Raw genomic sequence first — 26746 nt, 5'->3', positions numbered from 1 at the left:
TAAAGCTAAAGTGTAATAATTATTTACAGCTATGCTTATTTTTAATGCTGTACTCTGATTAATAATGCTGAGTGCAATCTTATCTCAAAACATCTATGACCTATGCTTAAATGTTCATGTAATGACCAGCCACCTTTGATAATATTTTTGGTATTGCTTTCCCCAAATTAAGAACCCAAATTCACAAGAAAAACAAACTTTAAAAGGGGGTTTTATATTTCAAATATTTTTTGAGTTTTTAAGATAGCTGCTCCCTTGTCTTGAAATCCATGATGACATGGCAGTAATGAGCGAGAAGTGATGATACAAATAATTAGTTATAATTGTTGTGTTCCCTGTGTTTAATTAGCTTAACACCATTATACGTACGGCCCTGTTTTGCAAGTCCACAATGTGGTTAAGTGTCAAATCAAAAATAAAAATTCAATCTTCCTGGAATAATTATATACAGGTAAAATGTTATTAATATGTTTCATTGGTTGTATAACGCCCATAATGAGTAGACACATGGTCATATACAAAGATCTTTGATACAATGTTTGTTTTTATTAAATTTTAGAAAAGTATTAGATACATAAAAAGTACATAAATCATAAATATACAGCACAATAACATTCTTTCATGTTGGAGGGGATACCTCATGGTGATAATACTCACCACATGAAAACTAGAAAACCCCAAACCAAGGTTCTCCATCTATTTCAAATATTGGTAGTAAATCTAAGAAGATTCTACCCTGATAATTGTATGTAGATTTCCTATGGAGAAAATAGTTATATCTTAAAATAATGTATTTTTCTTCTTTTACATTTTTATTTTCATTTTACATTTACAATTTGTATTTTCCTCCTTTAGTTTTTACTTTGTTTTTTTATTTCATTGGCTATAATCTTTTGGTAAAATGAAGACTAGAAACATTGGTAGTGGATATTCTTGTCTTATTCCTTGTTTTAAATAGAAGGCTTCCAACGTTTTCTGATTAAAAATACGTTCATAGAAGTTTTTCTTTAATTTTCTTTTATGTCTACTTTAGTTTAACTTTTTAATAACACAAATGAGTGCTGAATTTAATCAAATGTTTTTCCTTGCCTATTGAGAATATTATTTTTTTTCTTCTTTAATCCATTAATGTAATGATGACATTTACTAATATTGTACTATTAGATTTTTTTACATTCCTGTGATAAATGCAATTTGGTAATAAGGTATTATTTTTTTTAGCTTTATTGAGTTATAATTGACATATAACATTGTGTAAGTTTAAAATGTACATGTTGATTTGAAACACATATATTGCAGTGTGATTACCGCTATAGTGTTAGCTAGCCACCTCCATCACATCACATAATTTTCAATTCTTTTTTGTGGTGAGAACATTTAAGATCTACTCTCTCAGCAACTTTCAAGTATTTAATACAGTATTATGAACTATAATCACAATGCTGTTCATTAGATCCCCAGACTTAATCACCTTCTAACTGGGAGTTTGTACTCTTTGACCAACATTTTTTATACATTACTGTTCATTATTTTTTGCTAATATTTTGTTAGTTTTGTGCATCTATATTAATTACTGATGTTGGCTATAATTTTTCAATTTCAGAGGTAATATATGATGCTTCTTAGAGTGTGTGCAGCTATGACACACCCAGGTTTACCTGGTTACATAAAATGTCAATGTTCTTCAGCTGGTTCAGGCTTCAGACTAAGCAGCATTGTCACTTGGAACTCATGACCAAGAACACCCAACGATGCTCTGAGTCTTTGTGGAATATCAGATATTCTGTGGAAACTGTGGCAAACTCTGACTGGAAATCACAGAGCTGGCTGCTAAGGATTTAGAGGAAAGCAAGTTTTATGCAAGTTCTCCTTTTGAGAAACAGCTCCTATCTTGGGTCCTGATAGAGACTGTACTCTTTATTATGGAGATCAAGCGACTTATATTCTGAATGAGTGGCAGCTAATCCATCAACCATGCAGTTGGGTTTATAGAGAAGTATTATGTCATTAAGTAAAAGTTGTATACATGATGTCCAAATGTGTCTTAAGGTCAGACGTAATTTTGTGGACAAGTGGCTCCCATTTCCAGTGTACCAGCTCCTGCTGCATTGCCACCTTTCTTTCAGCCTACATTTATGATCATGTGGGACATTTTGTATCCACAGTTTCTGAGGAAAAAATAAATTGAGCCAGGTTTATAGATGATTCTGCATGTAATACGAGCATCAGCTGGAAATGGACTACTGTAGCATATTAGGCCAACTCAAGGTTGTTCCCTAAAGGGCACTGGTAAGGTAAATATTCTTAATGGACATTATTTCAAGCTGCATACCTTGTTATTTTATTGCCTGGAATATGGTCTGGGACACTTACACTTATTTAGGGGCAGTGGCCTAATGGTTTAGCTGGATAACCAGGAACTTGGAAGCAACAAGACTGAAGCGTTATTGATAAGGCGGTCTGTTTGTAGATGGACCTCCCTGAATGGTAAAATGAATTGAGAATATCAATTTCCCACATAAATGCTCAGTAAATTACATCAGATGTGGAGGAGGTTCTCAGTAACCTAGTGAAGGCAATGATCCACCATCTTCCAGCCTCTTTTCCATCCACTTCATCACTCATTTAATGGGCTCTCATCAATAATATAACCACGATAGAAGAGACAGAACTCAACGACATGGATTGCTCAAACATAGGCTGACCTGGAAACTGCTAGTGCTACGTGTCCAATTCTCTGATGATAGTCATCAAAAAGATGCAGAGACAACCTAAAGGTACATTGACAGATGGATGCATTAAAAAAATGTGGTATATACATCCAATGGAATATTATTCAGCCTTGAAACGGAAAGAAATTCTGACATATATGACAACATGGATGAACCTGGAAGACAAAGCCATTCATAGAAGGACAAATACTGTATGATTCCACTTATATAAAGTATCTAAAATAGTCAAAGTAATAGAAGCAGAGAGTTAGAATGGTGGTTACCAGGGCCTTGGGGAGAGGGAAATGGAGAGTTGCTATTCAACATATTTCAACTTATTTAAGTTATGAGAGACGAACAAGTCTAGAGATCTGCTGTATAACATTTTACCTATAGTTAACAATACCGTACTGCACCCTTAAAGTATGTTAAAAGGGTAGATCTCATGTTAAATGTTATTACTACAATAAAAGAAGTCTCTAATAATTATATAATAACCTGGAGCTACCAGCCAATCATCATGTTCCAGGCTGATTGCATTGGTATTTTTCTATCAAGGAGGAGTAGCAATTTGTTCAGGCACTGCTCTAGGTATGATTTTGACCTTCCTGCTCAAATCGCTTCTGTTAATACCACTCTATCACAGCTCAACATGTGACTTATTCATTATTATACTATATTGCACTAGTGCTTTGGTGCAAGGCACTCATTTTACAAGAAGAGAAGGAAGGTGATGTGCTCATACCCATGGGATTCAATAGAATCATCATGCACCTGGTCAAACAGAATTAGGTGAATTTATGGAATGGTGGAAACATTTACCAAAGGCACAGTTGTTGGACCAACTGGCTGTCGGCACTTTACAAAGTTGGGTTACTGTCATCCAGGATATGGTCTGTGCTCTGCATTAGCAACCAATATATAAGGCTATTTCTTTCATAATTAGACTATATGTCCAAATACAAGGGGTCAAAGCGGGAATGTCAACCACCACTACAAAACCTTCTAACCCACTCTCAACTCTTTTTCTTCTTGCTGTTCCTATGACATTGGAGTTTGTTGAATTAGTATACTTACTACCCAACAGAGGGATAATTGTGCTACAGGACACAACAATTGCTAAAATGAACTCTATGTTTTGAGAATACCTCCTGGACATTCATTTCACGTAACCAACAGGTAAACAAAATGCTTTATATTCTTTTGGGTAACTGATACTGATTAGCAAAAGTTATTAATAGAAAGGAGACAAGGAGGAGTATAGTAGTAACCCAGGGAATTTTTCAGGATGCCTCCTAATCCCGCATGTCTGATGGTAAATATTAATGAACAGCTAACCACAGCAATTTAACACAGCCAGACCAGAAGGGCTCAGATCCTTCATCAGTGAAGGTTTGCGTCACCCCACCAGACGAACAACTTCCCGATATTGAGCTTATTTTTGAGACCAAAGGGAATATGGAATGAATATCAACTATTGTCTTTGGCTAGCTATATACATGAGGACTCTATGAGCCACCACTATTTTCTTCTTTTTCCCCCTTTCCCTTTTTCTTACTATATTACATAAAGTGCATTTATGGCAGTTTAATGATTTAATTTTTATCAAATACAAATTGGGATTCTTTTGACTGATATAGAACAGTTTTTAAAATTTAATTTTAGTGTATACAGTGATTGTTGAAAAATTATCAACTTAGTACATGACACTTGGGTGAACAACTTGCAAGCAATTCAAGTTACAAAGTGAACCTAACTTTAGATCTAGTGGATCATTATTTAACTTTTACTTAATGAAGTAGATGGCAACTGTTGGGTTTTGCCTTGTACTGTGGTCATGCCATTCTACTTCTTATTATCCATTATTATGGACAAAATATAGCTAAAGAATAAATATGGAGAGTTTTGGGTGAAAATGGAATGAACTTTATGACCAGGAACAAAAATTTCCCTATAACTTGTATTATGAAGGATAATGTTTCCTTTCATATCTACTTCTATTTGCCTACTATAAACTTTATTGCCATGATAAATTGAAACGCTTCTTTTTCAGTGAAGAAATCAAGATTGAAAGATCATTTTGGTACCCCTGAAGGACTGAAAAACAAGGAAAGAGAAAACTCTTCTATGTATTTTGACTATCTGACTTTTTTTCCTTTATTTTCTTCTTTTTTAATCTAGAGTCTCTGTGGTCCTCGTGGACTTTGGCCCTGGGTCATAAATATCTTAATAAGTGACATGCTTCCTTCTCTCCCAGGAGGACTGTCTACCAGAAGGTGAGGGAAACCTCAGTGCTGCAATTATTTGAAAAAGTTACACTGTTGTGCCAAAACCAAAGCCCTTATGGACACCTGCTTCTGATATTTTGGCAGATTATCAGGGATTTCATATGGCTCAAGGCCTCTACTCACACATCCAAGTCAATCTACTCACATATCCAAGGCATACTACTTTCCTTCTTTTAAAAGCACTCAAGCATCCAAGAATGCAGGAGAGAGACTATCCTGCAGACTGATTCCTCGGGTTCACTTTGTATAACCTTAGAATATAATTTCTGCAATTATTTCAGTTTAAGCAGAGCATCATTTAGAAAATTCACTTTGTCTCTCTTCTACGAAGGACCATAGCATTTTTCAAGAGATCAGCTACTAAAGGAAAGGACAGTTGTTTAACTAGAACAATAAAGAAAATAAGTCATATTTCTCCATGGGAAGAGTCTAAAACTGGGATAATCTGGAAATTTTGAGAGGAGAAGGGTTAATTTTATCTTGAAAACTTCAGTACTTGTAGTTGTAACATAGCTATTAATTAATAGCTATTTAATTAATTAATAGCTAATTAATTAATTAATACTCTTTCTAGAATTAAAACAATAACACCAGGAAAACACCAAATTCTGTTGCTTCATTTTTAATAGAATCTTACAAATTACTAAAAAGTACAAGGTAAAAGGAAGTTGTAAACACATGAATTTTTGACTAATAGTAAGTCACAGATTGACTGCTTGTTTCTTGAGTACTCTGGGAAAAAAAAATCTCTCTTTTCCAAGTATAAATGTCTTCAGTCGTAAACATTACCATCAGAATGATTTTGATAGGAATAAATCTCCAAAATTAAATCTGTGTCCTTGCTCCTAGATGAGACTAAAGGAATATAAATAAAATATGCTATTTTTCAAAAAATATTGCATGGCTACTTCAGGTTCTCTTTTCACTACTTAAATATCTTATACCTCCCCAGACCCTAAGTTAATCTATTTGAAATCTTCCTCCTTTATAATAAAATTATTAGGATATTTAATTTTTGATGGAGCTGGTGACTAACAAAAATATGAAAATAATACATGCCATTTTCCTAATAGTCATCTATTTCTCAAGCAAAATATTGCATTATCATAGATTTCTTTATTCTTTCTAAACGTTTGCAGTGTCTCTGATTCCTTCTCTCAACTAGAATGGTTTATCTAAAAAGCCCTATACATATTACTAATTTTTGCCTAAGAAGCACTGATTATTTTGGTGTGCATTGTGGGATTAAGCATGGTAAGATATAATAAAAATAATACTGGCTAATATTTATTGAGTACTTACTCTGTCATAAATGATGCTAAGTGATTGACATGCATTATCTCATTGTCTATCTCCAAAAATCTTTGAGCATTATATAATTTTTTCCCTCCTTTATAGGAGGATGCAGTGGTATAGTAACTTGGCACAAGTTACACCAGTAATTTAAGTAACATAAGTAAGTGATACAAGTGATATAAATAAGTTACATAAGTAACTTGTCCAAGGCCCCAGTTAGAAAATGAGAGAAGCAGCACTACAACTCACCTCTATTGAAACCTAAACCCATGTTAACGACTGCAGTATTACAGTCTTCAAATTTTTCTCTGATTCTGCATGCTCAATTATCAGTCAACTTTTACTTATATAATAAATTCCTATTGAATAATTGTCATTTGCCAGACACAGAACATTATGCTGACAATATATGGAGGACAAGTTGAAGTTTTGATCTTAAGGAAGTTATTGTCAAGTGAGAAATTAGTAATAGTTAACATGAATAGTAAAATATGATGATAATAGCTGCTACTGCTGGGAGCATGATGTATGCAGAGAGATGTTTTGACTCAGGTTAAAGAATTGGGGAATTTATATTGAAGATAAGAAACTTGACTCAACTCTGAAGTTCAAGTAGAAGTAAGTAAGGTAAAGGGACAGGAAGGGCTCCTTATCACAGGTGGTATCAGGCAGTGACCAGGAGCAGGGATTCTGGAGCCACATTTCTTGGCTTCAAATTCTGATTCTAATCCTAGTAGGTGGCTTTCAACAGACTTCATTTCTCTGTACCTCAGTTTCCTCATCTGTAAACTGGGGAATATTATAGTACTTGCCTCATATTATTGTTGTATGGATTAAATGAGCTACTATGAGAGCACTGAGAAAAGTATTTGGCACGTAAAAAGTGCCACATAAATGTTTGCTATTATTATTATTATTGTCCAGGAAGAATTGTGCTTGTAAAGCCCTGAGGGGAGAGAAAGAGTGACCATATTGTTAACACAAGGAGTTCAAAATCTTAGTTGAGCTGTCTAGTAATTGCATTAATGATGACTGTGAAAATTATATCCAGAGCAAATAAAAAGGCAATCAACAATTCCTTCATATGTATTTTGTATTCAGTATCCATTTCTAAAGTAATTCTTCTATCTAGACTACCCGTAGGCTGCTTCTTAAGAAACTATGAGCTGTGGGCTGAGGAAATGAGGGAAATTATCTTTATGAAAGGGCTTCAGAAGCCCATCTGGGACAGAAATCCAGGCATGTGAGTACTAATGATTTTTGTGTTTGGTTGTGCACTACTTTTATCTTAGTGAGTATATAACTTACATCAGAATCCAAAGTTCCTATTACCCACAAAGAGTAATTGCACTTCTTAAGTAGTTTTTAAATTTAGTCATTTACTTTATATCTGCTGATACTCTTAAGCCCTCAAACTAAAGTTTAACTAAACTGGACTACTGAAGCCCCCTCATCTCAAAACCTAGACACTGAGATTGCTTCCCAAATGTCATTTATTAAATTATTTGTGGTCTCTTTCAATCACTGCTTCATGACGTTGAATTTAGTGCATAAATCATGAGTCAGAAATGTATACAAAAGTGATACTTGCAAATGTGAAAGGCATTTGGGTAGAAAGGCATTGCATTAGACTCAGAGGAAAAAGATCTAATTTCACCGCTTGTAGGAATTAGGACATAAAACTAACCCTTTGATTCATCATCAGTTCGATTGTCTTAAATTTAAGTCACAGTAATTTTATGAGTTTAAAGTGAATAATGATTATAGAATAGCTTTGTAAATCCTAATACTGAAAGACATTAATTGTAACTAGGATCAAAGCAAGAGTGCATTTATTTCTGCCATGGGTGACAGGGGAACAAGCAATCACTCAGAAGTGACTGACTTCATTCTTGTCGGCTTCAGGGTCCTCCCAGAGCTCCATATCCTCCTCTTCCTGCTATTTCTGCTGGTGTATGCCATGGTCCTTCTAGGGAATGTTGGGATGATGGCCGTTATAATGACTGATCCCCGGCTGAACACACCAATGTATTTCTTTTTTTTTTTTTTTATTGCAGTAACATTGGTTTATAACATTGCAAAAATTTCAGGTGTACATCATTCCTAGGCAACCTCTCCTTCGTTGATCTCTTCTGTTCGTCTGTTATTGCACCCAAGGCTCTGACCAACTTCTGGTCTGAGAGCAAGTCCATCTCCTTTGCAGGCTGTGTGACCCAGCTCTTTCTCTTTGCCCTCTTCATTGTGACTGAGGGATTTCTCCTGGCAGCCATGGCTTATGACCGCTTCATCGCCATCTGCAACCCACTCCTCTACTCTGTCCAGATGTCAATACGTCTCTGCTCTCAGTTGGTGGCTGGTTCCTATTTCTGCGGCTGCATCAGCTCAGTTCTTCAGACCAGCATGACATTTACTTTATCCTTTTGTGCTTCTCGGACCACTGACCACTTTTACTGTGATACTGGCCCACTTCAGAGACTGTCTTGTTCTGACCTTTTTATCAATAAAATGGTTTCTTTTTCCTTCTCTGACATCATCATCTTACCTGCCATTGTAGCTATTATTGTTTCTTACTTGTATATTGTGTCCACAGTTCCAAAGACACGCTCCACTGGGGGATGTAAGAAAGCCTTCTCCACGTGCAGCTCTCACCTAGGAGTCGTGAGTGTGCTGTATGGTGCTGTCTTTTTTATGTATCTCACACCTGACAGACTTCCTGAGCTGAGTAAAGTGGTCTCCTTGTGTTACACCTTAGCCCTCCCACGTTGAATCCTTTGATTTACTCTCTGAGAAACAAAGACGTCAAAGAAGCTCTAAAGAAATTTCTAGAGAAGAAAAATACTATTCTGTGATTATTATTTCCCTTCCACCAAAGGTGTTGTGGCTGTTTATTTCATACTCCTTGAGGCCATTAATGAAAGTTATTCTCCTGAGCATCATAAAAATATTATCAGAAGCTTTTTCAAGGTGATGTATGCTTCCCACATATTACTTTATTTGTTCCCCATGAGACATTGTTAATCCTGAACATCCTGGATATGGTCGATGTCCTGGACGTTAGAGAAGTGTTTTTCAGGGTGAATCCTCCCGTTGATTTCAAATAACATTTTATTTCACAAATTGATTTCTATTTATGTTTATGGCATTCTGCTGAACACTATATTCATATTTTATTATTACTTCTAAACAGTATTTTCTCTGGTTTTTGTCTTTGGATTCCTTTTCCCCTTACATGCAACCATTGATCGTTTACAATAATTCCCATCTTTTTTTAAAAATAAAATATTTTGCAATTTTATAACTAGCGTCTTTAGCAAAGTGAATTTTCACTTTGAATCAAGTATTTTATACATATTATATCAAGAAGAAGTAATAATAATAGGAAACAATAAGTAATCTTCACTGTGTATATTATCTTGGAAAATTGTATATTAAGTGTGACAGGCATTGTGGAATACTCGGAGGCATTAGTTGCTGGAATCTAATTTAAAGAATCAAAGTAGAAGATAGGACATGCAAACACTTTAGAGAAATCATTCCCTCAATTTGTATCTTCATAAATTTTTCCTGTGTTAATTACTATGAGTAATATTTAATAAAAGTATAGAAGCAAGGCAGTCATCATAATAGAGTGTGACCCAAAATCTACTCATCTATGTCTCTTAATATTCATTTGATTAATTTTATTGACTACCTGTGTAATATATTCTGGTCTTGTGGTAGGCTCCTGTATAAATAACCTCATTCTTTAGGGAGCTTACAATTTAGTTTGAAAGTCATATCTTTGGACAGACAATTAAAATCCAGAGATGTGTATGCCAAGGACAAACAGCGATTGCAATGTGAGTACCTGAGAGCAGGTGGTTGGTAATCAGGGAAAATGTTCAGGGCTGCGTGGAAGATATATTTAAAAGGGATAAGATCGGAGTCAAGGAAACTGCTGTATCATTTCATGTTATTGATGTGGGCTTGAAGTGTGCCAATGTAAATGAAAAAAGGCTGATTAAAAAAATTATTGGCAAAATACACAAAACATATTAACTGATCAGTAGGAGGAGAATATACCAAAGGAGGCGTGTCTCACCATTTTTGAAATTGAATGATGTGCCTGGTGATGGTGCAAACAGATTAACAGCAAAGGAGCTCTCAGCAAACTAGGAATAGAGAGGAATTTCCCCAACTTTGAAAAGAACATCTACAAAAAACTTGCAGCGGATGCCTGGGGGAGGGGGCCGGCCACCTGCATCTCTGGCTGCATCTGCCTTGCAATGGCTCCCGGGAGTGTTGCCTCCAGCGACACCTGGACCTTGTCAACCTTCACGACCTCCACGGTGGGCTTACCTGCATCGTCTGGGTCTGAAAAGCCAGGCACAAGCCATAGCATCGTCCAAGTGCCGCGCTGCCACCCTCTCTTGCTGCGCATGGTTCTGGAGGCCCTGCAGGCGGGAGAGCAGCGCCGGGGCGTCTCGGTGGCGGCCGTCAATGTTTACATCCTGCAGAAGTACCTGAAGGTGGGTGTCATCCGGCTCAGGTACCTGGAATTTAAAATTAAAGTGGAATTTAAAATTAAAAACAAAATACCATTTATATTAGCACCCCCCACCCTGTCCAAATAAAATGCTTATGTATAAGTCTTACAAAATATGTACAAGGTCTGTAGGAGGAGAGCAATAAAACTGTAATGGAGGAAATCAAAGAACCTAAATAAATGGAGAGATATTCTATGTTCATGGAGAGGAAGATTTAATATTGTCCTGATGTCAGTTCTTCCTAACTTGATCTATGCATTCAATGAAATCTCAGTCAAAATCCCTGCAAGTTATGTGGATATTGACAAACTTTAGATATTGAAGCTAAATTCAGAGACACAAGAGATCCAGAATAGCCAACATAATATTGAGGGAGAAGAACAGAATCAGAGCACTGACACTGCACAACTTCAAGACCGACTACAGCTACAGTAATCAAGACAGTGTGGTATCAGTGAAAGAATGAAAACAGATCAATGGAACAGAATGGAGAGACTAAAAATAGAGCCACATAAATATAGTCAACTGCTCTAGGAGCAAAGGTAATATAATGGAGAAAAGATAGTCTTTTCACCAAATGGTGTTGGAACAATTGGACATCCACATGCAAAAATGTGAACCTAGATATAATCTTTATACCAGTGGCAAAAATGAACTCAAATGGATCATAAACCTAAATGTAAAACACAAAACTATAAAATTCCTAGAAGATACCATAGAAGAAATCTAGATGACCATGCATATGGCAACGCCTTTTTAGATAAAACACCAAAGGCACAATCCATGAAAGACAGAATTGATAAGTTGGGCTTCACTAAAATTAAAAACTTCTGCACTGTGAAAGACACTGTCAAAGAATGAGAAAAAAAGACATAGCCTGGGTAAAAATGTTTGCAGTAGACATATCTGATAAAGGATATCCAGAATATACAAAGAACTCTGAATACTCAACTATAAGAAAATAAACAACTTGATTAAAAAATGGACCAACAACCTTAACAGATGCCTCACCCAAGAGATTATACAGATGGCAAAGAAACAAATGAAAAGATCTTCCACATCATCTGTCATCAGGGAGTGCAAATTAAAACAACAATGAGACACCACTACACACCTATAAGAATGGCCAAAATCCAGAACACTGACAACATCAAATGTTGGTGAGCATGTGGAGCAACAGGAACTCTTACACATTGCTAGCGGGAATTGCAAAATAGTACAATCACTGTGGAAGACAATTTGGCCGTTTCTTACAAGACTAAACCTATTCTTACTATATGATCCAGCAATTATGCTGCTTGGTATTTACCCAAAGGAGTTGAAAACTTATGTCCATACAAAAACTTGCACACAGATGTTTATAGCAGCTTTAACCATAATTGCTAAAATTTGGAAGCAACCGAGACTTCCTTCAGTAAATGAATGGATTAATAAACCATGGTACATCCAGATAATGGAATATTATTCAACACTAAAAAGAAATGAGCTATCAAGATGTGAAAGGACATGGAGGAACTTTAAATGCATATTACTAAGTGAAAGAAGCCAATCTGAAAAGGCTACTGATTGTGTGATTCCAACTTTATGACATTCTGGAAAAGGCAAAAGTACAGAGACAGGAAAAAAATAAGTGGTTTCCAGAGCTTGTGGAGTGGAGGAAGGGATGAAGAGGCAGAGCACAGAGATTTTAAGGGCAGTGAAAATACTCTATATAAAACCATAATTATGGATACATGTAATTATATATTTGTCCAAACTCACAGAATATACAACACCAAGAGTGAACCCTAACATAAACTATGGATTTTAGATGATAATGATGTGTCAATGTAGGTTCATCAATTGTAACAAAGATACCAATTGTGTGGGAGATATTGATAATGGGGGAAGCTATGCATGCATGGGGCAGAGGGTATATGGGAAATCTCTGTACCTTCCTCTCAATTTTGCTGTGAACCTTAAACTTCTCTAAAAAATTAAAGTCTTAGTTAAAAAAAAAAACCAAAAAAATAAATGAGATACTACCAAACTAGATACATACCAAATTAGAATGACCAAAATCTAAAACACTGACCACACCAAATACCGGCAAGGATGTGGAACAACAGGAATCCTCATTCATTGGTACTGTGAATGCAAAATGGTTCAGCGACTTTGGAAGACAGTTCAGTGGTTTCCTACAAAACTAAAGGTACTCTTACTATGTGATCCAGCAACTGTGCTCCTTGATATTTACCCAAAGGAGTTGAAAACTTATGTCCACACAAAAACCTGCACATGCTTATTTAGAGCAGCTTTATTCATAATTGCCAAAACATGGAAGTAACCAAGATGTCCTTTAGTAGGTGAGTGTATAAATAAACCATGGTACATCCAGACAATGGAATATTATTCAGGACTGAAAAGAAATGAGCTTTCAAGCTGCAAAAAGACATGGAGGGACTGTAAAACCATATTATTAAGTGAAAGAATCCAATTTAAAAGGCTACATACTGTATGATTCCATCTATATGACATTATTTCAGTCACTGTACCTTTAACCAATAGAATAATTTTTAAAAATAATTTTTGTTGCTGTTTGCCTGTTCAAATTTTTTTTTTGAGGAAGATCAGCCCTGAGCCAACATCTGCCACTCCTCCTCTTTCTGCTGAGGAGGACCGACCCTGGGCCAACATCCATGCCCATCCTCCTCCACTCCACATGGGACACCGCCACAGCATGCTGACAAGTGGCGTGGTGGTGCGCGCCTGGGACCCGAACCGGTGAACCCTGGGCCGCTGCAGCGGAGCGCGCGCACTCAACCGCTTGCGCCACCTGACCGGCCCCTCCCTGTTCATTTTTTCGTGACTCTGTTGGGCTATTTTATTGAATTCTGTTTGCTCTGAGAAGCCTCTGGTGTCCCTTCTCAGAGGCACAACCTTAGGCTTGCGCACAGGTACTCGGGGTTGACAGTGGTTTTATCAGGGCTTCTTTTGGTTGTGTCTTCCCCTGGTCATTTTGTGGAGTGTTGTGCCTCTGTAGGTTTCCTACCCAGCAGATAGACTCCACTAATTCTTCTTGTTCTATTGTTTTGAAAACATCTGGGACATATATTGCTCTATAGCCTGATCCAAATAAATTTGGTCCCGTTTGTAAGGATAGTCTTTAAGGCCAGTCTTTGAGGTTTGTTCCAGCTACAGAGGAGCCCTTTTTACCTGTCTCTTTCCCTGGTCTCTCTGGTAATCTTGATCAACAGTTTTTTGCTTTCATGGTGCTACCAGCCTCCTCTTAATTGCTTATCACCAAATATTTGTTATGTTTGAGAGTTCACTTGTGCTTGAACATTCCCACACTTGTTCCAAAAAAGGTCAGTTCACTTGAGGAGAGCTTTGGAGTCTACTGTTACTATGGTCTGCCTTTCATTCTAGGTAAAACCTGTGTTCAACTGTTCTGGAACTGGAGCTAAACACTATCATTTACATTTAGAAAACTTGAGAGGTCCTCGACACCACCGTCAGCTGTAATGACAAATTTAATGGGTAGTCAAGTAGATCAGTTTGAAGAAGTTCCTCATGTGCACAACGTTTTAGATAGGGGTGTTTTTAGAAAAAATAACCAGTAATTCCCAAATCAAAAAGTTAGTTAGACATTATTAAAATGACTTTATACTTGACTTGTCCTACACCTTTGATAATTTTATAAGCAGTCTTATAATGCACACATCATATTTAGAGAATCATATATATACATATGTATGAATGTGTACATTTTAATTAATTTATACTAACATGCTGGCTTTTATTATTATTTTTAAATCTCATCTCTCCTTTCAGAAATTACTCTGCACAGCACATCCATTCTCCTTGAGTCAAAAGTAAAATGAGAAAAATGAGTTCCAAATAGGAGGGAGAACAGAATATACCTGAATTTAATTCCTGTAGCAATGGCAGCAATTACTTGAACAGAGGAAAGGAAGCAAAAGTCACCATTGAAAAATATGTAGTAAAGATAATATACTATGCACATCCTCTTATAGTGAGGTCTGTTAGCCTCTATCTCAGCCTGAAGATTCTCTTCTGAGTCAGCTGAATGACATTGGGCATATATTGCTCTAGGAGGTGATTTAGTCAGTGACCATTCTTGGTTTTTTCCTCAAAGGTATCCTGGTGTGTGTGTGTGTGAGAGAGAGAGACAGAGACGAGAGAGAGAGAAAGAGAGAGAGGGAGACTATGATTATGTTTATATTTATGTGTATATGTGGAGTCTCATGGTGGTTGTTAGGATTTCTTTATCAGTTTTCTATAAGATTACTAATAGCCAATGAAAAAAGACCATGTTTCTGGCTGGAATAATGAAGAATCAGGAGCCTTTTTTATTGCAGGCGTGTTCCCTTACAGGACTCAGATTGCTACCTGAAGGATTCTGCATTGTGCTCCCAGAGGAGGGTTAGTAAAATGTGCCTCTTTCAACCTACACATCTTACTGCTTCATCTCAGGAGGGAGACAAGACACAGTGACCACTTACCTGAAAATCTTCATAAAGTTTTTCTACCTAGTGAGTCCCCTATTTTCCCCAGCAATCCATATTTTAAAAAATGTGGGTGAAAGAGGAGACATTTGTTAAAGTATAAGAGAGGATTATTAAAGAAAGATATGGGTAGAGAGATAAATAGAGATAATATTTGATGGTAAGTTACTATTTTGCATCTAACTGGGGACTCTGTTCATTTTTTTCTGTCATTTTTCAATCTTTTCTATGCTCAGCAGAAAGAAAGAAACAATGAAGTTAGCAGTTTCTCAAGATCTGTCTATGGAAATTAAAACATAGGTCAGCTTGGAGATGGGGGATGGGAATTCCATGGTAGAGAGGAAAAGGACAGGGAAAATTATTGTCTTCCTCTCTCAGACTTAACATGCTATGATATTGGGGGCATGAGGAAAGAACAAATCTGGCAGCTGTTAAATATACAGATTAATGAATTTATACGATATTTATATAATTTAGTCCTTCAAGTAACTCTAAGATGTAGATGCTGTTATGCACCCATTTTACGTGAGGAAATGAAAGTGCAGAGATAGCCTGGAACTTGTGCCAAAGCTACAGAGGCAGAAACAGAATCTGAAAACTCCTTCTGAGTCCTGCGCTTATTTTCTGAACTCTTACATTAACAATTGACTCTTACTACTCTTATATTTTCCTCATTTTATGAGGTAGTGTTTCCCCTGTCACAGATGCTCAAACATTAGAAGTCATTATTCACTGCTCCCTCATTTGCATTTCCTCAACCATCGATCAACATTCAGCTTAGTTTACCTGCCATTTTAAACAGCTCTTCACTATCTCTAACAAGACTGCCTTTGTTAAAGCCACCACAAGCTCTTACTTGGATGACCACACACTCTCTGTGACTACCATCTTCTCCCTGTGAATATTGATCATCCACAAAGTTACCAGTGTGATTTTTGTAAAATGCCAATTTGAACACAATGCCGCCTTTCCTAAAAATCCCCAACGCTTACCCCCTGCCTACAGAATAAAGGTCATCTTCTTTGGTTTGTCATATGGATCTGCATGATTTCCCTGAATTCCCTTTTAAGTCTCATCTCTCACTCCCTGTCTTGTGCATTAAATCACTTATTAAACTTCATGCAGTTCACTATATAGTTATTTATTTTCCTTTGCACAGAAACCTGTCTCTTTCATCTTGCTCACTTCTATTTATTTTTAAAAATGTGCTTAGGAAGTTTTCCCTGACCATTAAGACCACTCACCTTTAGAGACTCCACTCCCTTTGTATTTTCTATATATGTTATTTCATCGGGTTTACCATGTGGCAGGTTAGTTCTCTATTCAACTATTTTCCCCTCATTTGATTGTGAGGTTAAGTATAGAAATTATTTATTCCTGGGGATGTTCACAGGGCAAAGAGTGCATCAAAATTCAATAAATATTAATTTGATGAATTAATTCTCGCAAAGGCATATACAGTAAAAAATAAGCTATCTTTACTTTTGGTTTATTTTCATTACAGTTTCGTTGTGAAAAGGGAGAATTTTCAAGAATAATTTATCCAGTTCAGAGAAACCGTGAAATAAATGTATCACTCATTCAGCCTCTGGACAATTAAGAGTGACTCACATGTCATTCTTAGGACTCTGTGCACTGCAGAGTATCTGATTCTCTCACTAAGCACTCAAAAAGATTTCTTCAGTAAATCTGATATTTTGTTCTGTCTGCTTATTATGTCAATTAAGTTTTGTTACCTCTACCAATTACATACATATCCACATAACATGTTACTGACTCAAGATAAACAACACATCCCGAATAACATACTGAGAGACCCAGCAGCAAATGTGGAATACATTTTTATTAAAAACAAATGACCTGGCAATCATTATCTTTAGCCCAAATGAAGATGATGTGGAGAAAACCATTCCACTTCAACATCAACAGTCAGGCAAAATATAATCCAAAAGTATTCTTCAGCTGTTAAGTACATGGAATTCAAATAAATAAACTAGCTACAATTAAATATTTCTAAGAACAATGGGTACATTCTTTGCATCAGTGCTTCCCAAAGTTGTCATAACATCCAGGGCTTTCAGTTATATCAATGTTAAAATAGGATTAACTAAAAATATTTTTTTCCCCAGGATCTTTCTCAGAGCTTCTTTGACATGTTTGTTTCTCAGAGAGTAAATCAAAGGATTCAACATGGGAGTGACTAAGGTGTAACATAAGGAGGCCACTTTACTCAGCTCAGGAAATTTGTCGGGGATGACATACATAAAAATGACAGCACCATACAGCACACTCACGACTCCTAGGTGGGAGCTGCACGTGGAGAAGGCTTTCTTACGTCCCTCAGTTGAGCGTATCTTTAGCACTGTGGACACAATATACATGTAGGACACGATAATGACAATTATGGTAGGCAAAATAATAATGCTGCATAAGAAAAAGGAAATTATCTTAAGAATGTAGAGATCAGAACAAGAAATCCTCTGAAGGGGACGGTAATCGCAGTAAAAGTGGTCAATGGCCCGAGAAGCACAAAAGGATAAAGTAAATGTCACGCTAGTCAGAAGAACAGAACTGATGCAGCCACCAAAATAGGAACCAGCCACCAACTGCATACGGAGACGTGTTGACATCTGGACAGAGTAGAGGAGTGGGTTGCAGATGGCGATGAAGCGGTCATAAGCCATGGCTGCCAGGAGAAATCCCTCAGTCACAATGAAGAGGGCAAAGAGGAAGAGCTGGGTCACACAGCCTGCAAAGGAGATGGACTTGCTCTCAGACCAGAAGTTGATCATAGCCTTGGGTGCAATAACAGACGAATAGAAGAGATCAACGAAGGAGAGGTTGCCTAGGAAGAAATACATTGGTGTGTTCAGCTGGGGATCAGTCATTATAACGGTCATCATCCCAACATTCCCCAGGAGGACCATGGCATATACGAGCAGAAATAGCAGAAAGAGGAGGATGTGCAGCTCTGGGCGGACCCTGAAGCCGACAAGAATGAAGTCAGTCACTTCTGAGTGATTGTTTGTTCTCCTGTCACCCATGGCAGAAACCTGCTGAGAGGCACAATGCAAATAAATGAACTCTTGGCTTTGATTCTAGTGATATAAATATTCTGTTACATGTAGAAATAAATTATTTACAGCTTAATTAAATATTGCACATAAAATAATTTTAATGTCATGTAGAATCAAGAATTTGCATTAGATAATACTGGGATCCTGAGACCTATTCTCTTAAGCAGTAAAAGAAGTTATTTGGTTATTGTATTTAAATCATACATTTGCAGCGAGTTCAGCAGGAATGTAGCATAATTTGTTGTCTCAATTTACTCGCATTTTGAATTTGTATTCTCAATATAATTATAGTTGTAGAATTATCTTTATTAAAAGGAATTACATACAATCTAAAATAGAAGTATTACATATAGTCTCTTTGATAGTGTTTGTAGCAATTATGATAGCCAAGCTGTATTTGAATCATTACATGACAGAGTTAAATATATTTAAAAACATTTTTACCTTAATTTACCTCAGTCTATTTAGTTTCCATTATTACTTTAGCCATCTTTGAAAATAGAATAAAAATAGACGTTATTGGTTTGTTAAATTAATAACATCAAAAATCATTAAGGCTAAAGTAAAATTCTCTAAAGCTATTTCCAAATATATATTCATTTTTCTCAGATCCAGACCATTCTCCCAAATAGATGCATTTTTATTGCCTCTTCACAAATATTTCATTTCCATGAGTAGTTGCTTAATTAAAAAATGCCGTAACCATTTAGCCTCTCTTTTTTTTGAAGCAGAGAGAGAAGCTGGTGAACATTCCAATCCTTACACTGCAATAGATGACTTTCTATGAAAGTGTGTCAATTTAATAGATCTCACTCTTCAGTCAGGACAAGGAATATACGTATAAAGGAAAGTTTCTTCCTGAATTCTCATATACTTTATACGTCTTACAATAAGAATAATGGGATAACCATGGGTATTTAAGGAGCATAGAACCTTGCGTCATCCAGAGTCCATGATCATCTAGGACAGTATCAACAGTGGTTGGTTGTGACGGCCTTAGTTATTTTCATTCCTGTGAAATCTTTTTTCAGATATTTCAGCACTGAGGTTTTGCTCATCCTCTGTGATGGATTCCACTGGGAGAAGAATAATCATAGAGTCAATTATGGAGACATGAGTGTAGGCTCCAGGGCTGTTGTCCACGAGGACTGCAGTAACTCAGATACAAACAGACAGTCTAATAATAGTCCAAGTACAAGGAAGTTTTTCTTCTCTGGTTGTGTGTATCCTTTGGGAAGTTTTCTGAACTTCATTTTCTTCATTGACAAAGAAACACTTTCTGATAATTTTCACAGCATACAAATTGATAGGCATAGATAAACATTGAAAAGTTTGTACACTATGGGAAAAGTTTTATTTTTTTTATTTTTTTATTTTTTTTTTAATTTTTTGTTTATTGCAGTAACATTGGTTTATAACATTGTAAAAATTTCAGGTGTACATCATTGTACTTCTATTTCTGCATGGACTACATCATGTTCACCACCAAAATACTAATTACAACCCATCACCACACACATGTACCGAATTATCCCTTTCACCCTCCTCCCTCCCCCCTTCCCCTCTGGTAACCACCAATCCAATCTCTGTCCCTATGTGTTTGTTTATTGTTGTTATTATCTACTACTTAATGAAGGAAATCATACGGTATTTGACCTTCTCCCTCTGACTTATTTCACTTTGCATTATACCCTCAATGTCCATCCATGTTGTCACAAATGCCTGGATTTCGTCGTTTCTTATGGCTGAGTAGTATTCCATTGTGTATATATACCACAGCTTCTTTATCCATTCGTCCCTTGATGGGCACTTAGGTTGCTTCCAAGTCTTGGCTATCGTGAATAAGGCTGCAATGAACACAGGGGTGCATGTACCTTTGCAAATTGGTGTTTTCAAGTTCTTTGGATAAATACCCAACAGTGGAATAGCTGGATCATATGGTAGTTCTATCCTTGATTTTTTGAGGAATCTCCATACTGTTTTCCATAGTGGCTGCACCAGTTTGCACTCCCACCAGCAGTGTATGAGAGTTCCCTTCTCTCCACAACCTCTCCAACACATGTTGTTTCCTGTCTTGTTAATTATAGCCATTCTGACAGGCGTGAGGTGATATCTCATTGTAGTTTTGATTTGCATTTCCCTGATAGTTAGTGATTTTGAACATCTTTTCATGTGTCTGTTGGCCATCTGTATATCTTCTTTGGAGAAATGTCTGTTCAGGTCTTTTGCCCATTTTTAATTGGGTTGGTAGTTTTTTGTTGTTGAGATGCATGAGTTCTTTATATATTTTGGAGATTAAGCCCTTATCAGATGTATGGTTTGCAAATATCTTCTCCCAATTGTTAGGTTGTCTTTTCGTTTTGTTGATGGTTTCCTTTGCTGTGCAGAAGCTTTTTAGTTTGATGTAGTCCCATTTGTTTATTTTTTCTATTGTTTCTCTTGCCCGGTCAGATGTGGTGTTTGAAAAGATGTTGCTAAGACCGATGTCGAAGAGTGTACTGCCTATGTTTTCTTCTAGAACTTTCACAGTTTCAGGTCTTACATTCAAGTCTTTAATCCATTTGGAGTTAATTTTTGTGTATGGTGTAAGGTAAGGGTCTACTTTCATTTTTTTGCATGTGGCTATCCAGTTTTCCCAACACCATTTGTTGAAGAGACTTTCTGGGAAAAGTTTTAGATAAATGAATATTTTAAATTATGTAGTAAATTACATTTCCTATGATTTAAAAAAAGACAAAAATTCACTACAAATTATGATTTACCTGTATTTCTTAATGCAGACATATATCATGATATGACAAATGCCCTCTAAATCAGAAACTTAAGGTCAGATTAAGTTTTCCTAATTCCGTACTTTCGTTTATTTAAATACTAGACAGTTAGAAAATATAATGGAAGAAATAATAGCATTCCATAAAATTTAACAAGAATCATTAGTAACAATATTTATATGAGATCAAGACCTGTATTTAAAAATTCCTTAAAAACTACTGTGTGAATAAAAGACTATATTTAAACCGGAGACATAATACTCTATTTAATGAGCCTAATATTATACGGATGTCATCTTTTCCTCAATATTTCCATAAGCTAATTGTAATTCTATTTCTAGAAATTTTATCTTTTAATTCAAAATTATTTCTAGAATATCTCTGAATTTTCTTTGGAGTACAGATAGCAAGATGATATGGAGGCAGAACTTCTCCTTGTTATAATACAATATTAGTAAAAGAGAAGTCAGTGTGGGAAGAGAAAGCAGTCTAGGTATTTTAAACAGAAAGTTGTTCATTAATGTGCATTGAGGCCTATCAAATTAGGAAAGGCTAGAAGAACTTCTGGCTGACACTCTTGTAATGACCCTTAGAGCAATATAGGATTATTTCACAAAGAAGGCTACCATCGGAGGGATGATATAAAAACACATCACCATAACTCTGATCCAGGGATCAGATATATAGAAGCAAAGAGAATTCACTACTTCCTTATCCATCAAAATAGCTTCTCTATGAATTTGGAGACTCAGCAATATTGCAGAAAAAACCTACTTGTTTCCACAACCTTCCTGACTGGTAGAAAAACTCAAAAGGAAAAAAAGCCGATCCCCTTCCAAATTCTGAGTTTGTATGGATCTAATCGGTAGAACAAAATCTGCGTCAAGAAACCTATTAGCAGGAGACACTTTAACTTTCTAATATTTCCAACTAGAAAGCACATGGGGTAGAGCTTCGATATCTTATCTATAAAGTGTACCAGAATCCAATATATTTTTTGTCATCTTTAAAATTCCTACAATAGCATTAGCAATAACAACATGCTACTGCTTTTATAGACATAAGAAAGCCCTATTGACATTCACAATAGACAAGAAATAAAGAAACCCTCAACAAATTCAAAGATTGAAATCATTCAGTGAATGTTGTTCAATCATTTCAACTTAATATGGAAATTAATAACACCTAGATAACTGAAAACTCTGTGGGTGTGGAAATTAAACATAAACACTTCCTAAGAATACATGTACCAAAAAGATATCAAACTAAATTATGATATATCTAAACTTCTTGGACGCAGAAAAGGAAGTACTTAGATGGATATACAAAGCCTTGTAGGTATATAAAGGAGAAAAGCAGGAACATAAGTAGTTTAATCTATGTTATAATATAAAATAGAAAACAAGTCAAAACAAAAAATACAAGAAGGTAAATAATGTAAATAAAAATTAATTAAATTGAAAAAATGTGAATAATATAGAAGAGTCACGGGGCTTAACATTGATTCTCTGAGTGATTAGTAAGACTTTAGTAAGAAAGATTAGTAAAAACCTAGGCAACTTAACAAAGGTAAACCAGGAAACTTAAATCAAAAGGAACAGGAATGAAAAATGGGATATCACTACAGATCCTCCTGATATTAAAAAAGAATGTAGTAAACAATATTTTTACCAAATATCGATGATTTTTAAAATAAAATTATTTTAAACAGAACAAAATGATGCATAAAGAGAAATATAAATTTTATAACATCTATTAAATTAAATTTTTATTAGTAATCTTCCCATGAAGAATGGTCTTTGCCTAAATGGCTTCACCAGTGTTTACTTCCAAATATTTAAGAAAGAAATAAGACCATTCTTGCATAAACTCTTTCAGGAATACTCATAAAGGAAATACTTTCTGACTATATTTATGAGTCTGTCATAAGCATCATATAGACATTAAAAAAAAATTATAGATAAATCTCTCCTAAATTTAACTTCAAAAATTCTAAGCTGAATATTAACAAATAAAATACTTCAATACATAAAGAATACTAAAATCTCACTGAAGTGTGTGTTTATACTACAAATGTAAATGTCATTTAATATTTAAAAAATAATGAATTTAAGATGTTTCCACATCTTCTCATGAAAGAATGACTACCACAGGATTTGCCTTCCATAACAAAAAACTAAACTCTGGAAAAAATATAAGAACCAACTATTTTCAGTTATTGGACAATAACCAGTGAATGACTGTAATTCCTGTGAAGAAGGAAACGTATCAAGAAGAAAAGATTTTAGATGTGAATACATAGCAACAAAAACAAATCAAACATAAGCTTAGGGTTAAAAAGGAAAGAAAATGTGCATTCAGTGAGAACTGAGAAAATATTACAAATGTAATTGGAAGAAGAGGGGCCAGACAAATACTAGAAACTATAAGGAGCAAAAATTTTTCAAAGTTGATGACAACTGTAAACACACAGATGCAAGAAAATTCACAAAACCCAAGTAGGATAAACACAAAGAAAACTCAGTGAAGGCACATGAGAATAAAATTTCTGAAAATGAGTCAAAAAAAGAACATTGGTGAGGTAGCAAGAGGGGAAAAGGGACATCACATCCAAGCAAATACAACTTAGAGCTTAGACTTTTTGTCAGAAACAATTCAAACCAGAAGACAATGGAACAACATCTTTAAAGTGCTTAAGGGTAGGAGGGGATCAAACCAAATGCTATATCCAGAAAAATATACTTTAGAATTGAACGCAAAATAAGGAACTTTTCAAATAAAGGAAAACAAGAGAGTGCATAATGCCAAATTTGCGCTCTAAGAAATGCCAAAGAAAGTTTTTCTAGCTAAAGGGAAATATTATCAGAATAAACTAGGATCTCTAAGAACATTTTGAAAGGTACAGAACATCATTGTGGGAAGTCTTGGAAATTTTTATGAAAGATTCTTTCTTTCCCAAAATGTTTGTTGAGGAATCTTTGTACATTCTAGATTAGTGGTCATCCAACTATAGCCTGTGGGCCAAATCCAGCTGCCCTCATGCACTGACATATTGTCTCTGGTGCTTTCACAGGACAATGGCAGAACTGAGGATATATGAAGAGAGGGAATTTCTTTCTCTTTCAATATGCATCTTCTGGTGTTTCTCTATTTGGTTCTAGCAGCTAGTGGGCAAACTCCGCTGTGGTTCTCACTCTTGAAGAAATTCCCCAGCTCTTAATACTATCTCTTCTTGTGCTTTGAAATCATGGATGGAGGTATGACTGCCTGTTCTTGCTAATCTCTGCTACTTCAAAATCCTCCCTTTTTCCAACTCTTCCGTTGTCTATTTATATTATTCTCTGTGTTAATTTTCTTCTAATACAAGCATGATGTATTTATAGTAGACACAAGAAATGAATTTCTAAAATAAGCGTTGTAATCCATTCAAAAGAAAAATTATGAATGTCCCTCTGTGTAAAACATGAAAATAAAAGAATACCCAAGTTCTTCTCATCCAAATGTGTTTTTTTATTATTTTGTTTTGAAGTATAAGGTTAGTTCTCAAAAAGACACAGACTGGTGCAAAATATTTGCAAAAGAAATGCCAAAGAAAGTTGGCATATACAAGAAAGTATACCCCAAATATGAAAGGAAGTCTGAATATTCTAATAGAAGAAGCAAACAACTTGATTAAAAAATGCACCAAAGACCTTTACAGACACCTTACCAAAGATGATATACAGAGGGTAGTCAGCATCATGGGGGCGTGAGTTGTTTCCTTTGTCTCTCCCCTCTAAGTTATGATCAGTAAGGCATCTGTAGATCAAAAAAGGATGCTGTGCACAGCACACCAGAATACCTGAGACATCCATACATCTGTACACCTGAAGGTGAGAGGACTGGAGTTTGTTGGTGTGATAGAACCAGGGAAGCTGTGGCAATGGCTCTGGAGACCAGAGGCTCCAAGAACCACAGTGGCGACCATGACCCAGCCCTGCCCTCCTCTGCTAGTGGTGGTGGCACCCACAACCCTGGCCTTCTTGGGAATGAGGGCTACATCCAAGACCCCGGTGCTCTTGGCAGAGGTGGTAGTGCCTGACCTGACCTTCCAGTCATGCAGTGGTTCTCTCAACTTAACCACTTTCCCTTCCTCAGCTGCAGCAGCAGTGCCTGCGACCTGAGGCCCCATGAGTCATGGTGGTCCCTGTGACTGGAGGCTCCAGGAACTGTGGTGGCATCCATTACTGAGGTACCCCCTTATACTCACAGAGAAAAATGCCACAGTGGTAGCAGCTCCTGTGACCCTGGCCTCACTGTCTGTGGTGAAAATACTCATGAACCTGACATCCCCTGCAGTGGCAGTGCCAGCACCCCTAGAAAACCCAGGAATAGCAGTGGAGGAAGTGCATGTGAATTCAGCCCCCTGGTCACTGCAGTACCCGAGGCCATAGGGAATCGGGCAGCAGTGGTGGCAGAGCCCGTAACCCCAGTCTCCTTCAGCCACAGTGGCACCCACAACCCTGGTTCCCCACCCGCTGTAGGGTGGTGCCTTCTGCAAACCCGATAACCCCAGACACTGCAGAGGTGTCCATGACTGTGGGTAATGCCTCACCCTCTTTCTCCCCTCACCATGGTGGTGGTACCTGTGACCCCAGAAGCAGCAGAGGCTCTCACCAGCCTGGTTACCCTGGTGGCAGCAGCCACAACTGCAGGTACACTGGGAACGAAACGTGCCAGCGACCTTGGAGGCATAAGAAGCACAATGAGGGCACTGATGATGCCTCTGGCAGAGGCAGTGAAGGAGGAAAGTGCTGGCTCTCAGATATAACTAGAAGCAGCTCAGAATCAGAGTAAACAAAGCCTTACCTAAATAATAAATATGTTTGCTACAATAAATGTGTCATCAGAGGAACAGCTCACCAAGCACCATGAAAAATTACAGTAACATGATATAACAAAAAGTAAATGACAATTCTCCAGAAACCAACCTTGAAGTCATAAAGATTGCAGTCTAACTGATAGAGAATTCAAAATAGTTGTCATGAAGAAACTCAATGAGCTACAAGAAAACTCAGAAAGCTACAAGAAAGTCAATGAGCTCAGGAATAAAATTAATGAACAGAGGGACTACCTTACCAAAGAGATTGAAACTCTAAAAAAAGAACAAAACAGATATTCTGGAGCTGAAGAATTCAATAAATGAGATGAAGAACATAACAGAAAGCATTGGAAATAGAAGTGACCATATGGAAGAGAGAATTAGCAAGCTTGAAGATAGAAATCTACAAATGATTAAGGTAGAAGAGGAGAGAGAACTAAGATAAAAAAATAAATGAAGAAATTCTATGAGAAATATCTGACTCCATTAGAGAAAGCAACATAAGGATAATGGGTATCCTAGAAGGAGAAGAAAGAGGGAAGAGAGCAGAGAGCATATTTAAAGGAATAATAGTGGAGAAATTCTCAAACGTAGGGAAGGAACTGGATGTACAAGTTTATGAAGCTAATAGAACACCTAATTATCTTAACACAAAAAGATCTTCTTCAAGATGCATTATATTAAAACTGTAAAAAGTCGATGATAAAG

At 36.4% G+C, this 26746-nt stretch overlaps 2 protein-coding genes and 1 pseudogene across 2 annotated transcripts in view; 1 reads left to right on the top strand and 2 right to left on the bottom strand.

Annotated features, from left to right (window-relative positions):
* The window catches only part of LACRT (lacritin), a 618678-nt gene that overhangs the window by 309362 nt on the left and 282570 nt on the right, over window positions 1-26746 (bottom strand). The window lies entirely within an intron of this gene.
* LOC101400960 (olfactory receptor 9K2-like) lies at window positions 8136-9144 on the top strand (annotated as a pseudogene).
* LOC101401222 (olfactory receptor 9K2-like) lies at window positions 17411-18419 on the bottom strand. The gene has a single exon (XM_004429169.3). The coding sequence runs from the start codon at window positions 18371-18373 to the stop codon at window positions 17411-17413; it is 963 nt and encodes a 320-aa protein (XP_004429226.1). The 5' UTR covers window positions 18374-18419.

This window comes from Ceratotherium simum, chromosome 17, assembly GCF_057802395.1.
Source record: "Ceratotherium simum simum isolate JZ-2026a chromosome 17, ASM5780239v1, whole genome shotgun sequence".
In the NCBI taxonomy this organism is placed as follows: Eukaryota; Metazoa; Chordata; class Mammalia; order Perissodactyla; family Rhinocerotidae; genus Ceratotherium; species Ceratotherium simum.
Note: the sequence above shows the minus strand (reverse complement) of the source record. Positions and strands in the feature narration are given on the sequence as shown.